The sequence below is a fragment of the Hemibagrus wyckioides genome, linkage group LG10 (assembly GCF_019097595.1).
Source record: "Hemibagrus wyckioides isolate EC202008001 linkage group LG10, SWU_Hwy_1.0, whole genome shotgun sequence".
Lineage (NCBI taxonomy): Eukaryota > Metazoa > Chordata > Actinopteri > Siluriformes > Bagridae > Hemibagrus > Hemibagrus wyckioides.
In genome coordinates, this window is record NC_080719.1 from 13250001 (window position 1) to 13264425 (window position 14425).

At 37.3% G+C, this 14425-nt stretch overlaps 2 protein-coding genes across 2 annotated transcripts in view; both read right to left on the reverse strand.

Moving 5' to 3' along the window:
* Window positions 1-2735, reverse strand: part of gpc1a (glypican 1a) — a 39920-nt gene extending 37185 nt beyond the window's left edge. Inside the window, exon 1 of the mRNA XM_058400899.1 lies at window positions 2247-2735. Coding sequence (XP_058256882.1) covers window positions 2247-2412 — 166 coding nt within the window. The 5' untranslated portion in view covers window positions 2413-2735. The remainder of the gene's footprint in view (window positions 1-2246) is intronic.
* A 1434-nt stretch (window positions 2736-4169) lies between these two features.
* Window positions 4170-14425, reverse strand: part of gpc5b (glypican 5b) — a 54897-nt gene continuing 44641 nt past the window's right edge. The window contains exon 9 of the mRNA XM_058401862.1: window positions 4170-6631. Within this exon, the coding sequence (XP_058257845.1) occupies window positions 6498-6631 (134 nt within the window). The 3' untranslated portion in view covers window positions 4170-6497. The remainder of the gene's footprint in view (window positions 6632-14425) is intronic.

The following is a 14425-nucleotide window of genomic DNA, read 5'->3' on the forward strand; positions in this document are numbered from 1 at the left end:
TATTATAGTTGTTAATCAGCCATGAAAATCAGGTGTGTTCACAAGAATTTTAATTGTTTTCTTGGGAAGGCACTCTTTCCATAATGAACTGATTATCATTAGGATATATGATTATCAGTAGGATTTTACAACTGTTATTATTTGTCTTAATTACTGATTACACCATAGCCCATTATAGCTAGAGCACAGACCAATGCAGCAAGATTTACATTTCTGCACATTATATTATTATTATTTATTTATTTATTTATTTATTTAAAAAATCAAACATTTACATTTCTTTTTTTTAAATTATGTTTCAGTAAAACCAATAGCATGCTGATTAAATTGTAGTTAATTGTCATGGCTTGCTTACTGAGTCAGTAAGCATACTGAGTCAGTATCTATATTTAGTGTTTTTCTCCCTGAAATTTAAATGTTAGCCAAAAAATGAGTGCATACTTTGTCAAATCATATTACAATCAATTATTATTGATTCAAACATTGCAAAATCAATGCAGCTGAATCAGCACTACTGAGTTGAGCGTTTTTACACCCTCTAACAGCACAAGTCCAAACATCAGATGCTGAAACTCGTCTCTGTGTGTGTGTGTGTGTGTGTATGCACGTGCAGGCATGCACATCTGTGATCATTTATTTTCATCTATCAGTAGAAGAATCTGACTTACTACTTTAAAGACAATATAAGTGGAAACAGCTAGTTTGTGTAAAATACCTTACACATTGCTGGGCATTAAATTTAACGATTTATGACTTATTACAATCTACTTTTATTACCTGCTATCAGTGTTATCACAGAGGTATTACAGATGTCAACTCAGGTGTTATGATTGATAGTGGACTGAACACAAGTGATTTGAGGGATTTGACAAAAGCAGAACATGAGCAGACAGGCACTGCAGCGGTGCATGCCAAAACTCCTCTTGGAGACCCAACGCAAGCACACATCCTGTCACAACAAGGAGCTCATCAGGGCTGAGGCTGCATTCTGTCTCACTGTCTCACTATAACACATGATTACACACTGCTCGATTTTATTCTGAACTCATTCTTTTTTCATACAGGTGCAAAGATAAAATCATGATCATTACAAAATAAAAGCAACATTCTTTCAGAGCAGAGGTGTGATGCTAAAGCTACTGTCTTTTCCAGGGTGTGATGTGCACTCTCAGCAACAAAGACTCAACAGAGGTCAATTACTGATGGCCTTTTTTCTCTTTTCCAAGATCTTAATGAATAGAAATCAGACTCTTTCGTGACTTTTTCAAACTGTTTTTTATAATCTTAAATCATAACTGGCTTTGTGTTAACTGTAATTTTGTAATAGACTTAATTATTGTAGGTGCAATTATTATTGTTGTTGCTGTTAATAATAATAATAATAATAATAATAATAAATCAAAGCATGCAATTTATTAAGAAACCACATGAATGACAGGACTCAGGTGGGGAAGTCAGATTCCCTCTATGCTGGTGCATTGTGCTCTGCTGTCTTTGTTTGGGACCCTGCATGGGCTACACATGCTGAACTTGACGATGGGTTGCCAGATTGGTCAAATACCTTCTAATATACGCTGCTCTTAATATCACACATGCGGAACAACACCCTATTTTCTTCATAGTGCAAATTGTATAATGCACTATTTATATCTAATGAGGAATTTCCACTAATATAGGATACATAAAACCTATAATCAATTTTAATATTTGAGGGGGTGTATGGAATTTGGCGCAAAGAGTCATTAAGCCGAGACAGAGCCTATATTACAATCATTTGCATTTACTGTTAAGCTTGGATTAAAGTGCTTTGTGGCATTTATACAAGAAGGCTGGGTGGAAATACAGAGGTGATACAATCTGGCAACCCCTTACAGTATTACAATAGCGTGCCAAACACGTGAACCTGTTCATTCCCAAATTATACAGCCTTGATTCCGACAAAGAGGAAATTTTGTGGAATTTTTTTGACAAACCGCACAACGTCACTTTTCATAGCTTAAATAAATCAACAGGCTAAATGTTGCTTATGAAAATAATGGCACATTAGGATATAGTTTAGTACCATACTACCATTTCATATTATTTAATACGGTAGTATGCGGTTAGGATGTCGCCATGGTGACCTGAGAGCACGCGACCAGCCGGTGCTGATCCACTTAGACAGCATGCGTTAATAATCATTTTAAGACGCAGTCCACCCGCTGAGACACCACCACCACCAGCACCACCGGCTCTGTTGTTCTTACCCGATATCTCGGCGTGCGGGACTCCGTTGAGCGTGAAGCCTTTGCCGCTATAGAAGCGCCGCGCGTCCGAGCAGCTGCGCGCTTTGCCGCCTGCGTTGTTGCCGTCCGCGCGCGCACACGCCACGAGCACGCAGAAAAGCGAGAGGATGGTGAGCGCAAGAGCCATTTCTCATCCAGGTACACTGTCCGTTTGTCTGTCTGTCTGCCTGTCCTTCTGTCTGTCAGACGCGATCTTAAAGAAAATGAGACAGAGGAATCATCCGGTGTTTCTATCCGTCCGAAACGAAGTAAACGAAGTCAGTCCCTTAAATGTTTTAATCAGTCCGGCGGGTTGCCATAGCTCACGCTCATGTCTTTTCAAAAGTGTCCATTAAAAAGGTGGGAGAGAAGATGAGGAAGGAAAAAAGCAGGCGAGATATCCGGTGTAAGGTACAGAAGGCACTGCCGCGGTCCCAAACCGTTCCGTGCGTTTTAGCCGCGTCTCTTTCTACAAATGGGGTTGCCAGGTTGTGCTTTTTTCGTAAATCTAAAACCTTAGACTGTTCAGTCATGATTAAAGAACTAACACTGGGAAATATACATTATAATTACGTATTAAGATAAAAAATAAAAATAAACCTTTTTTTTTTGCATTTTGAAAATATTGTCATTTGGCATATGCTGATTCCCTGGCAATTGATTTATTATTGTATTGCTTTATACTTTTAGCTACTTATATTACTTTTCAGAAAATTCCTCTAGCAGAAAACTATAGGTAGCATATTTTGAAATGCAATATATGAAGAAATATGAATGTATGTCTAAAGTGCAGTGCGGATGCACAGAATCCCTGGAAGGATCTCTTGATGTCTCCTCCAAAACACCTAGTGTCATGTTTTTTGAGAGGTGTGATTAAAAACTCTACATAAACAGGATAGAGCCAAGGACCCCAGAGCTGTGAGGCGGCAACTTAAGTTGTATAAGCAGCTGGAAGAGTTATATGTATTATCTGTTAAGTGTAATGGAACTGAGCAGATGTGGGTAAAGGGTCTTTCTAAAGAGCCCAGCAGTGGCTCTCTTGCAGTTCTGGGATTTGAAGTCACAATCTTGTGACCATTAACTGAGGATCTTTACAACTGATCCACCACTTCCCATTTCAACTGTGGCAATTAATAATATGTATCTCCTAATTTTTGCTAATAATCCAACATTATATGATCTTTTACAAGAAAGTATACATCGCTGTGTGGACATATTTTTTGTGCAATTAATGTCTGTGCACCAAAATCTGGAACATATTTTATTCTTAGAATTATTAAATGAATATTCAATTCATCTGGTTAAGATGCTGTTTTAGATAAAGCATAAGATCTAAGCAGTTGCTCAAAACTGGCAACCTCATGTAGAGTTTTGAGAGAAGCAATTGTACGTTGGTAGTGCGCCCCCTGGCCCCTGTGTTTCTTACTGCACCATGCTTCATGGCTGAGTTTATCTGTGGGGTTAATGATGAAAAAGGTGACAGTCAACCAGTGTCCTGCTGATCAGCTCACAATACAGCATTAAGATCAGCTTACATCTCAAAACATCCCTGATGCAGCTGTGCAATATATATATATATATATATATATATATATATATATATATATATATATATATATGCATATATATATATATATATATATATATATATATATATATATATATATATATATGTATATATATATATATGTATATATATATATATATATATATATATATATATATATATGTATATATATATATATATATATATATATATATGCATATATGTATATATATATATATATATATATATATGTATATATATATATATATATATATATATCTACTGCCATAATACATATATATATATATAATATCTACTGCCATAATACACATGACAATGTTTACAAAAGTCACATGACATGATCAAATATATAATATTTGATTATTAAGCTGCTGCAATTCTTGAGCTATTGAGACAATTCCAGTAACACTTGATGTGAGGCAGGAATACACTGGGGTGTTGTGCCAATCATAGGGCACCACATACACATTCACACCTATGGGCAATTTAGAGTTGGCAGTTCACATACCAGCATGTTTTCTGAAGGTGTGAGGAAACTGGAGAAACCAGACAAAACCCACGCAGACACACAGGGAACATATAAAACCTCACATAGACAGAAACCTGAGTTTCTGTGGCACTAGATGAATTGGTTTAAATTAAACTGCCCCTAGGTGTGAATATATGTGTATGTGTGTGTGTGGTGTCCGGTGATTGTTTTCCTAATAATTTAGCAACAGGAATAAGTGCTTTCCTGTGGCTCAAATATTAGGAAATGCAGATGCCCAGGTTGCCATTTTAATGAAGATCTCCATTACAAATTACACACTTAATTAAACCCTCAGCATTAATGGCTGTGTCTGGGAGCACATGGTACATTAAATTATCCAATTTCAGGGACAGAAAAGGTGTGTGAAGTTGATAAACAGATATTTGCATTATTTATAAACAAAACAGCCTTGACTTTTATATCTGCTTCTCTCACTGATGGGAACCTTGCACAGTCGTAGCATATTTTTCACTGAATGAGTAAGTACATGAGTAAGTATATATCAGAATTGAAAAAAAAAATAACAGCGAAGTGTGTATTCCTGAAATCAGTGACCAATTTACACATGACCGAGCCATAAAACATTTCTGTCACATTAGTGTCATGCTTCAGCCTACATGCCAGGAAGTGAATGTTAAACCACATTTATAGAACAAAGGACAGAGATTCTTCAGATTTCAGACAATTAAAACATAATAAGGTTTTGCCTACATACATTTTCAATTAGTTTAATTACATAATTTGATATTTAATTCTATAGTTGTTGCTCACACCATGTATAACCCAGACTACTGTACGTCTTTTTTTAAATACATTTCCACATAAATATGCTAATTTACATGTTACCTAATTTCAATATCCCAGTATTATACTAATCTGAATGAAAGCAGAACTGAAATATTGCTATTGGCATCATTGCTCATATACATGTCATAGAAGTCACACGTATATATTCATACACATACAGATCAACAAACATCTTTCCACATGACAATACTGTGAGGTGAGGTGAGGTTGTGAAGGTGAGTTTTAATTCAAACAGCAGCAATTTTCTTTAAACAAACAGTTTGGGCAAAAATTACATTTACAGATTATCCATTTTCTCCAGTTATCCTAAATGTAATGTTGAACATGTCTGAGTCTCAAGTTCTCTTCTTTACTTTCTCTAAACAACAAGGTTAATTTAGCTAACAATTAAAGAAGCGATGCCTAAATCATCACACATTCAACTCAAAAAGACATCATCTAGCTCAGTCCTATCATTTTATTATTTTTTTTAAAGCAGTATAAGAATGAGTCAGTTTAGATTGTACAAATCAGACTGAAACTATATTATCTAAATCATGTCTAATGTTTAACTCCAGCTTTAATCTTTAAGAAGAAGCTGCAGCTGTTGTCAGCTACTGTTCCCCCCATACTGTTTATACTGAATTTTCCCATAACAGCACATCCTAAAGAGTTTTTATTTCTCTTATACCACAGTAATTTGTCACTTCATCCACACTTCATCCATTTATAGTCACAATTAATGTTGTGCAATGTCCATGATAATTTACATAACTTTCATCTAAACACTTGCTATAGCAGCTATAAACCTCACCAGCAATGTGGCAAAAACGCATTACTTTCTCTTCATGGAAAAGTACACCATATCAATTATTATGTTTGTTTTTATCCATATTATATGGAGCAGTCCACCTTTCTGTGTAAGCTGTTACTATAGAAACGATAACATTAGAATAAGTGCTTTAATAGAAACCTGTAATTTGCAGCTGCACTACTGTCAGAGCCGCTGGTATAGAAAATTAATCAATGACTTTGAGAATTGAGAATTCAGCACTGTTGTATATTGTGTCAGAAAGTACCTCAGCATCTCGGGGTGTGTGATGATTTAGACACAAAATTGAAACTGACTATAAGCTGCCACTCAGATTCTACAAAGCAGGGAACAGCACACAAGCTCATGTGCAACACTTTAATTTATAACACAAACTAAATCAAAAACAAGGCACTTTCTCAGTAGCTGGAGGGTTTAGTGTGGACAGCAGCTACGCAGGATGGAGCAGGTCGAATCAACATGTAGACTAAGTGTCCAGTGCAAGTGCATACTTCAGGTCTCCGTTGAGTCCTCGGGCCTTTAGATGGAGTGCAGGAAAGACAGTAGGAGGAAGGAGAGAGCCAGAGAGAGCAAGAGCGAGGAGGAGCGTGTACTGTATGAACCTCCTGAACCTTTTATCACAGAGGGATTTGAGAAGGAGGGGATGACATGACCTATGGGAACAGAACAACACTCAGTCAGTGATAGAAGAAAGAAAGTGAATGATAGAGAGGGAGAGATAGGCAGAGAAGACAGCAAAGATCACAGAGTCAGGGATAGAGACAGACTAGTCTTAGAAGTTCCTTACTTTTAAGAAAGGCTCTGAAAGCAATCATTGAAGGCATGGAGTGATGAAGCGTACTTACTGTTACTATCCCAAAGTTATATTCCAATAACATGAAGTAATTTTTCCTCTTACACTAGAGAAAGGTCATACTCTTTTTTTATAGTTATGTTAATATTGTGGAACATTCATGAGTTCATAAAGTTCCTGTTCTCAGTTGTTTTATAGCAGCTATAAACTGTCATTCCCTTACCAACCTTTAGATTTCGTAACAACAAGCTACAAAAAAGAAACAGCTGTACTTAGTGTTACGAAGCACTAACACTGCAGACTCATTAAAAACATATACGGATTACCCCATATTAACCATTATATCCAGTTTTTAAATCAATTTATGTGAAGCCTCCATTGTCCCTAGGAATGAGCTGTTGCAATAAAAAAATGCTAACATATTAGAATGAATGCATTAACATAAAGGTGTGGTTTACAGCTGTCAAAGCTGCTGTTGTGGAGAATTAATCAACACTCTGACCAAACAGAATTGTGAAATCAACAGTGCTGTGGTATGAAACGTTTTAACATTGAAAGTGATGCCTTCAATATTTTTCAATCCTGTGACTACATTGTGCTTAAAAAAGCAAATTTTTTGACAAAACTTTTACTCTTAAAATGGAGTCTGCTGGGAAAAACACAACTACAGTTCCAAGGTAGGAAAGCTTCTAGTGGTTGTGCAGGAGAAACGACCTACAAAGAAGCAATAACAGAAGAACAAAAGAGAAAGCAGATGGTCTGTATTTCATTTCCCGTAAACACAGTTCAGGGAAAGTGAGAAGAGAAGAGACAGGTTTTTACTGCTTTTGCTGCTCAAAAGACATTTTTATTAGAGGTGTATATTAAAGGGGTATAATCAACAGCTCCTATTCACATCTTCAGAATAATGATTCTGTGTCTTGTATTAATGGTGGCCAACAATGACACCCAGAACCATATACACATAAAGCATATAAGCATAATGATGCTCTGGAATCTTGCTTCCAGAATATTGTGGTGTGAACCCATCCAATAGAGAGAGAGAGAGAGAGAGAGAGAGAGAGACAAAGAGAGAGAGAAATGCAATCAGAGAAAGTATATAGGAAAACAAAACATATCAAGATATATACAGAGAGAGAGAGAGAGAGAGAGAGAGAGAGAGAGAGAATGTGGTGAGAAAAGGAAAGAGTGAGAAATATTAACTTACAGAAAACTGACAGCAATACCGAAAGAGAGAGAGAGAGAAAATGACAGAGAGGGACACACACACACACACACACACACACAAGGATCCCCATTTTTCACTCACAGCTAATATGTGTGCAGGTGTTGCACAGTGAAATCCCTGAGATTCAGCAATGCTACATCAGATAAACACATACACACTAGCCATAAATAAATGCACATCAGCATATTAACTCATCAGTATACTATAAAGCGACAACCATGCCACCATTTATCAGACAGTGACACATTATGTTACAGTACTCTAGTGTGTGTGTGTATGTGTGTCTTGCTCTTGATGATGTATGGTTCTCATCATCTGCTGTGCATTAAGCATATGATAGATTCCTTTAACACATTGTCACATAGTCATCACAAGTCTGTGTGTGTGTGTGTGTGTGTGTGTATACACATCTATACATCAATATTATCATCTCATTTTCACTACACTGACCTACTGTGTGAGGTATTTTGCTTATTCCACTTTCATTTTCATTCTAGTTGTTAACAATACTGAACATAACCAGTTCAGTATCCACAAAAAACACACTGGTATTACTTTGTGCAGTCAGGCAGAAGCTGTCATAATAACTTATACTTAAGAATGGTTTATTAGAATGGGAGAATTTTGACCATAGCCCGTGCACCAGACCTAAACTCTCCAGACGAACCACACAGTATTTCAATTTGTGGAGACATTTACATTAATCTGCATTTAGTCTCCAATTCCAATTTTTATTATTCAGGAACAAAAATGCTTGACTTAAAATAAAATCTCAATTGCAAATGATCTTTTTAATGAGTGTGTATATATGTTGATTTTCATGCCAAAAACCATGATGCTTTCATAATAACAATGCGGAGTTAATGATAGGCAAAGATGGAAAAATTACAGAGAAACTGTACATACGGAAAATTATGTATAATGCGTAAAATCATAAATTTACATTTTTTAATTTACATTTAAATCTCATTTACTCATATCCACATTTAAACATGCTCCCATGTCAAAGAGTAAAACGTTTTAACTGGTGAAAAGGAAGTTAGTGTATGTGTGTGTTCAGATATGTATTGAGATATGTCAAATATGTATTCATATTGTGTTAATAAACTGTTTAATATGATAGAAAGAATGTGCATTATTGTCTTTTGTTTTTCTTTTTCCTCCCATTTTCATCAGTATCTTTTGCACAGGAATAAACCCATCCTTTTTTGAGTAATTTCTAGCACCAGCCAAATTTTTGAGGCTGCTGATAGCCTATTTTCTTCCCCAGCCTGGATTCTCATACACTTCCTTGTCACAGGCTGATCAGACTTGCCTCTCACACAAAGAAGGAATGAAATAGGTGGAGGAAGGGAGACGACAAAGCTGCAGCCACACCTCTACTGTACGAAACACGATTCCAGGCCCCTTACAAAATAACCACGGTGCTATTTGCACAAAGCACAAAGGAGTCATTTATCTCCGATCTGGAGCCACGTACGCTGATGAGAACAGAGAGCTCAGCCGATCTGTTTCACACTGAAGGTGCAACGCCTCAGGGGTTCCTTAGTACTGAAACTAGAGGTGTGGAGAAGATAATACCCGATACATTTGTGTGTGTGTGTGTGTGTTGGTTCACTTCACTCAACAGCATGATATGATCAAAATGTTGCACTATATTACATTTGCATGCCATCTATGAAATTCCTAGATTTGGCACATGCCAAAATGTTTACTGTGACTATACAAGTATGCACCTGTGCACAGCCACAACATTTACACACACACACACACACACACACACACACACACACTACTTATTTACCACTGAGACTTAATTAAACCGCACTGTCTGGATGGATAAATGTCTGCAATCAGAGGGGAAAACACTGAACTTTTGAATTTAATTTAGCTTTATGTTGTACAGTGTTATAAACAGTGGTCACAAAGTTTCATAGCTTTACAGAAATCTGGATGCAGATTTATATTTAGATGCCTAACCAGCAACACAAAAGTAAAGGTTAAAAGTCCCTTAGATGACATGAGGAAGAAACATTGAGAGGATCCGGTCTCAAAAGAGAACTGATCCTCATCTGGCTAATACCAGATAGTGAGGTTATAAATCAATACAGTATACAGGATTCAACCTATCAATATTGTATACAGGACAGAGAAGAGCAAAGAAGTGTGTTTAAAGGATGTTCAGTATGAGCAACAGGACATGATTGTAGTTCTTAGCACAAATATATACAGAAAACAGGTGAAATTATCCACACAAGAAAGTATGAGACTTGTGCGTGAACTCTTTTTGGGAAATGTTGGAACAACAGCAACAAAATGTCCATCACAAGTAGAGCACCAGGATAAATCAAGCAGATCCAAGTGTAGTAATGATGACTATTAATCCAAAAGCCAACAGTCCAAAGGAACAAACCAAAGAATGAACCAGTAAATAAATCAAGGGCAAAAAACATCAAGAGGCAAGGCAATATTTAACAAGGCTCAGAACTTTAAAAAATCAATTCTTTAATAAGACTTCACACTGAATACATACGGACAGAGGTCACACTAGCAGAGGTCACACTATAACTGTAGCTGCTGGCATTAATAGGAATTGTCCTGAGTTTGTAGCTCAGCTACTAGCTTTCCTAAAAACAATTTAGGCAATTCATTTTTTAGCCAGTGGTTGCTTGAATTGATTGGCTCAGAAGATTATTACCAGTGGAGATGCAGTTTAGAGGGAATCTGCAGCAGGATATTGGTGTACGGGGAGAAACTGATTAATGTGTCATACCTGACACCTATTAGCACTACTGTATTAATGGGCTGTCTGTCTCTGGCTCTCGTTCTCTTGCACTGTAAGCTGAGTGTGTATGTGGACATGAGCCCAAAAGAAGCCATGCGTGCTGAGTGTGCTGAAAATTTCTATTGTGGTTCAAACCATATTTTCCCCTTTCTCCTTTTTTTTTAATCACTGTGCCACAGTGGGCATGAGCTAGACACAAATGAAGGCTCACAAGCAAGTTGACTCATCTGGGTTTTGCAGGAGGGTAAAATGCTACCTGTATTTAATAATCTGTGTAGACATGTCCAGAAAAACTACTTAAGCACCTGCATAACCCGGATCTGAATATGAGGTACTTTCACCGTGTAAATATTGACTTATATTTTTCACTTAAGTCACGACTTCAAATACAGCTCATGACGTGCATTTGTTTGATCAGGAAAGGAAAAAATTAAATTCACACCATTTTTAGTCAATCCTTTAAGACTGCTTTTAGATTAATGTCTAAGCCGAAGCTAATACGGGAGATAGAAGTGCATTCACAGCTGTGCACACTGCAGGATAAAGTGTAGATCACATTTGATTGAAAAGGCTCACCTTGAAAGTCAGCAGCAAGTAGCGCCAGACAAAAGGTTTTTTGTTAATACATCCGCTCTGCACACAGATCTAAGCAGGCATTAGGGGTTAATAATGGACTTTGATGTTCATTAGACAAGACAAAAATCTCACTCACAGCTACAGCAGAAAATCAGGTGCTAAAAAGTGCATCGTTTAAGTGACCCCAAAGATGGCAATGTGATGCCAGCGCCATCAGTGTAGCCACCACAGGGGATCAACACAGTGGGACATCAAGGAGTTATAATGAATTCAGCCTTCTTTATAATCATGGCTACAGAAGAATGACACACAGTAGAGATGTAAAAGCGTACAAAAAAAAAAAAAAACATTTTAGGCTTCATTTCCCACGTTTACCTAAGGCACTTTATAATGCTGCATTATAATGAAAACAGTAGTAATTGTATCTGTAGTAATTGTATGCATCTAGATTTTTTGGAGTGCAATGTTTCAGATCACGAGCTACAAATTGCTTGTATCATTCAGCCCCACATTCTTATTTCTAATGACTGTCTGGTTTAAAAGAAGAAAAGAACAAATTTAAATATTGTAAAAAAAAAAAAAAAAGGAATTTAATAAGCATTATGCAGACATTTGCTTTGCTAGGTGTACAGGTCAGTGAATCTGCTGCACCACAAATGAATTGGCTTAGAAACAGTCTAGTTGTAAGCCGTTAGGCCTGTACCACCCATGGGAGCCTGAGTGTCTGTCTGTGTGTGTGTGTGTGTGTGTGTGTGCCCGGGAGCAGAATAAGCAGAGACAGCACAGATTCCAACAGCAACATCCACAAAATCACATTCATGGGACTAATGCAAGATCCCAATCCTGCACCTGGAGAATATTATGTACTCATAGACACGTACCACAGTAATAACAGATAAGCAGTAAAAACCAACAGTGCTGATCGATGTGTGGATTCCAAATGAAACATTTAAATGAAAAAAAGACAAGAAGCTGGAGGGAACTGAAGTAAGAACTGGAATGTGGAAGGTTAAAACTAGGAGGTTGTCTTTTTGAGGTTGTGGCTCTGACATATTTTAGAGATGACAGGAGAAAGAATAAATAGATTAAAAAATACCATGTTTTAGAGGAACAGGAATGTGCATGATGTACTTTTGTATATATTCACCCACTGAGCACATTACTAGGAACATTATTAAAAATCCTGTGTAGGCCTCTCTTTGCTCTCAAAACAGCTTCAGTTCTTTGTGTCCAAGATTTTGTTAACATTCCTCTGAGATTCTGGTCCATGTTGACATGATTACAGCACACAATTCTTACAGATTTTTTAAGTGCACTTACATGCTCTGAATGTCCTGCTCTACCACATCCCAGTGATGCTTTATTGGATTCAGATTTGGTGACTGTGAAGACCTCTGAACTCATTGTCATGAAACCAGTTTAAGACGACTTTTGATTTGTGACTTGGTGCATTATAATGCTGGAAGTAGCCGTTAGGAGTAAATTCAGGCCATGAAGGAAAGCACATGATCAGCAACAATACTTAAATAGTTTGTGGCATTCAAGTAATGATGGTTGTGTATTAATGAGTCCAAAACTTGCCAAGAAAACCTTCTCCACACTATTACACCATCTCCACCAGCATGGATTCTTGTCACAAGGCAGGTTGGATATATGGATTCATGATCTTGGTGCCAATTTCTGACCCTACCATCTGTGAGCCTCAGCAGAAATTAAGATTCATCAGACCAGGCTATGTCTTTCCAGTCTTTGACTGTCTATGTTTTCAATGCGTCTGTTTCCACTGTAGCTTCAGCTTTCAATTCTTAGCTGACAAAAGAGGAATCAGTCATGGTCTTCTGCTGTTAAAGTCCATCTACCTCAAGTGTCATCATGTTGTGCATTCTGAGATGCTTTTCAGCTCACCACAATTGTACAGAGTGGATATCTGAGGCAGTGTGGTCTTTGTGTCAGCTTGAACCACTCGGGCCTTTCTCTGTTATCTTTGCTAATTAACATGGTGTTTCTGTCTGTAGAACTCCAGCTCATTGTATGGTTTTTCTTTATTGCACCATTCTGCGTAAAAAGTACTCCCAGAATAAGCAGCTATTCCGCAACCCTGACCAGGGTAATGCAGGGTGTTTTTAATTATTATTTCGCTTTACAAAAATGTCCTGGACATGTTCTGTTTTTCCAGATCAAACACACCTCAACACACATTACATACAGCTTCATTATGATGTAATATGTAAACATCTGTGTGTTAGAACAGGTAAAAAAAAACATACAGGGGAGTAAAACAACATAATTAGGAAACAAAGAGCTCACATATAAAACGGTTTTAGTTTGAAAAGGCGGCACAGAGAGAAGCAGGTGAGTTCTGATGCTGTATGTTTGGCACAGTCACTGGAAATGAGGTCACTGTAATCACACTTTACCAGGCTGCTGAAGCATGCCTGCTCATGTATTTGATGCTGAGAAAGTAATCTGGTAATTACCAAGGCAGACACACAGGAATGCCAAGTCAATATGAGAGCAGTCAGTCAATGATACATGCCTGGCAAACAGTGCCAAACGCTTTCGTTCTTTTATAATGCAGCCTTTTTCCAAGTGATTTGATATATGCTAGTTGGAGACAATGGAGCATTGTCTGACCTAAGGTAATACATTTTTAGATTTCCACCTCTCTCTCCCTCTCTCTCTCTCTCTCTCTCTCTCTCTCTCTCTCCCACACACACACACACACACACACACACACACAGTCTTATTGTTTGACCTTCACTTGAGGCTTGAGGTAGGCAATATAAAGCTATCTGTCTCAGTGCAATCCTAGTTGAATTGGTAATGAGTTCTTCATTATCCAGAGCACAATTCCCCAGAAAGCAAAAGGAGAAGCACACACACACGCATGCACACGCACGCACACACACACAAAGACACACACATACACACACACACACCTCCTTATCCCATACATACTGAGACACACCAGCAAATTCCTATACCTTACAATCAACAACAAATGCCAAAGCCAGTATACACAAACACACAAACTTCTGTAGAAAACAAAATATAATGTTCATGTT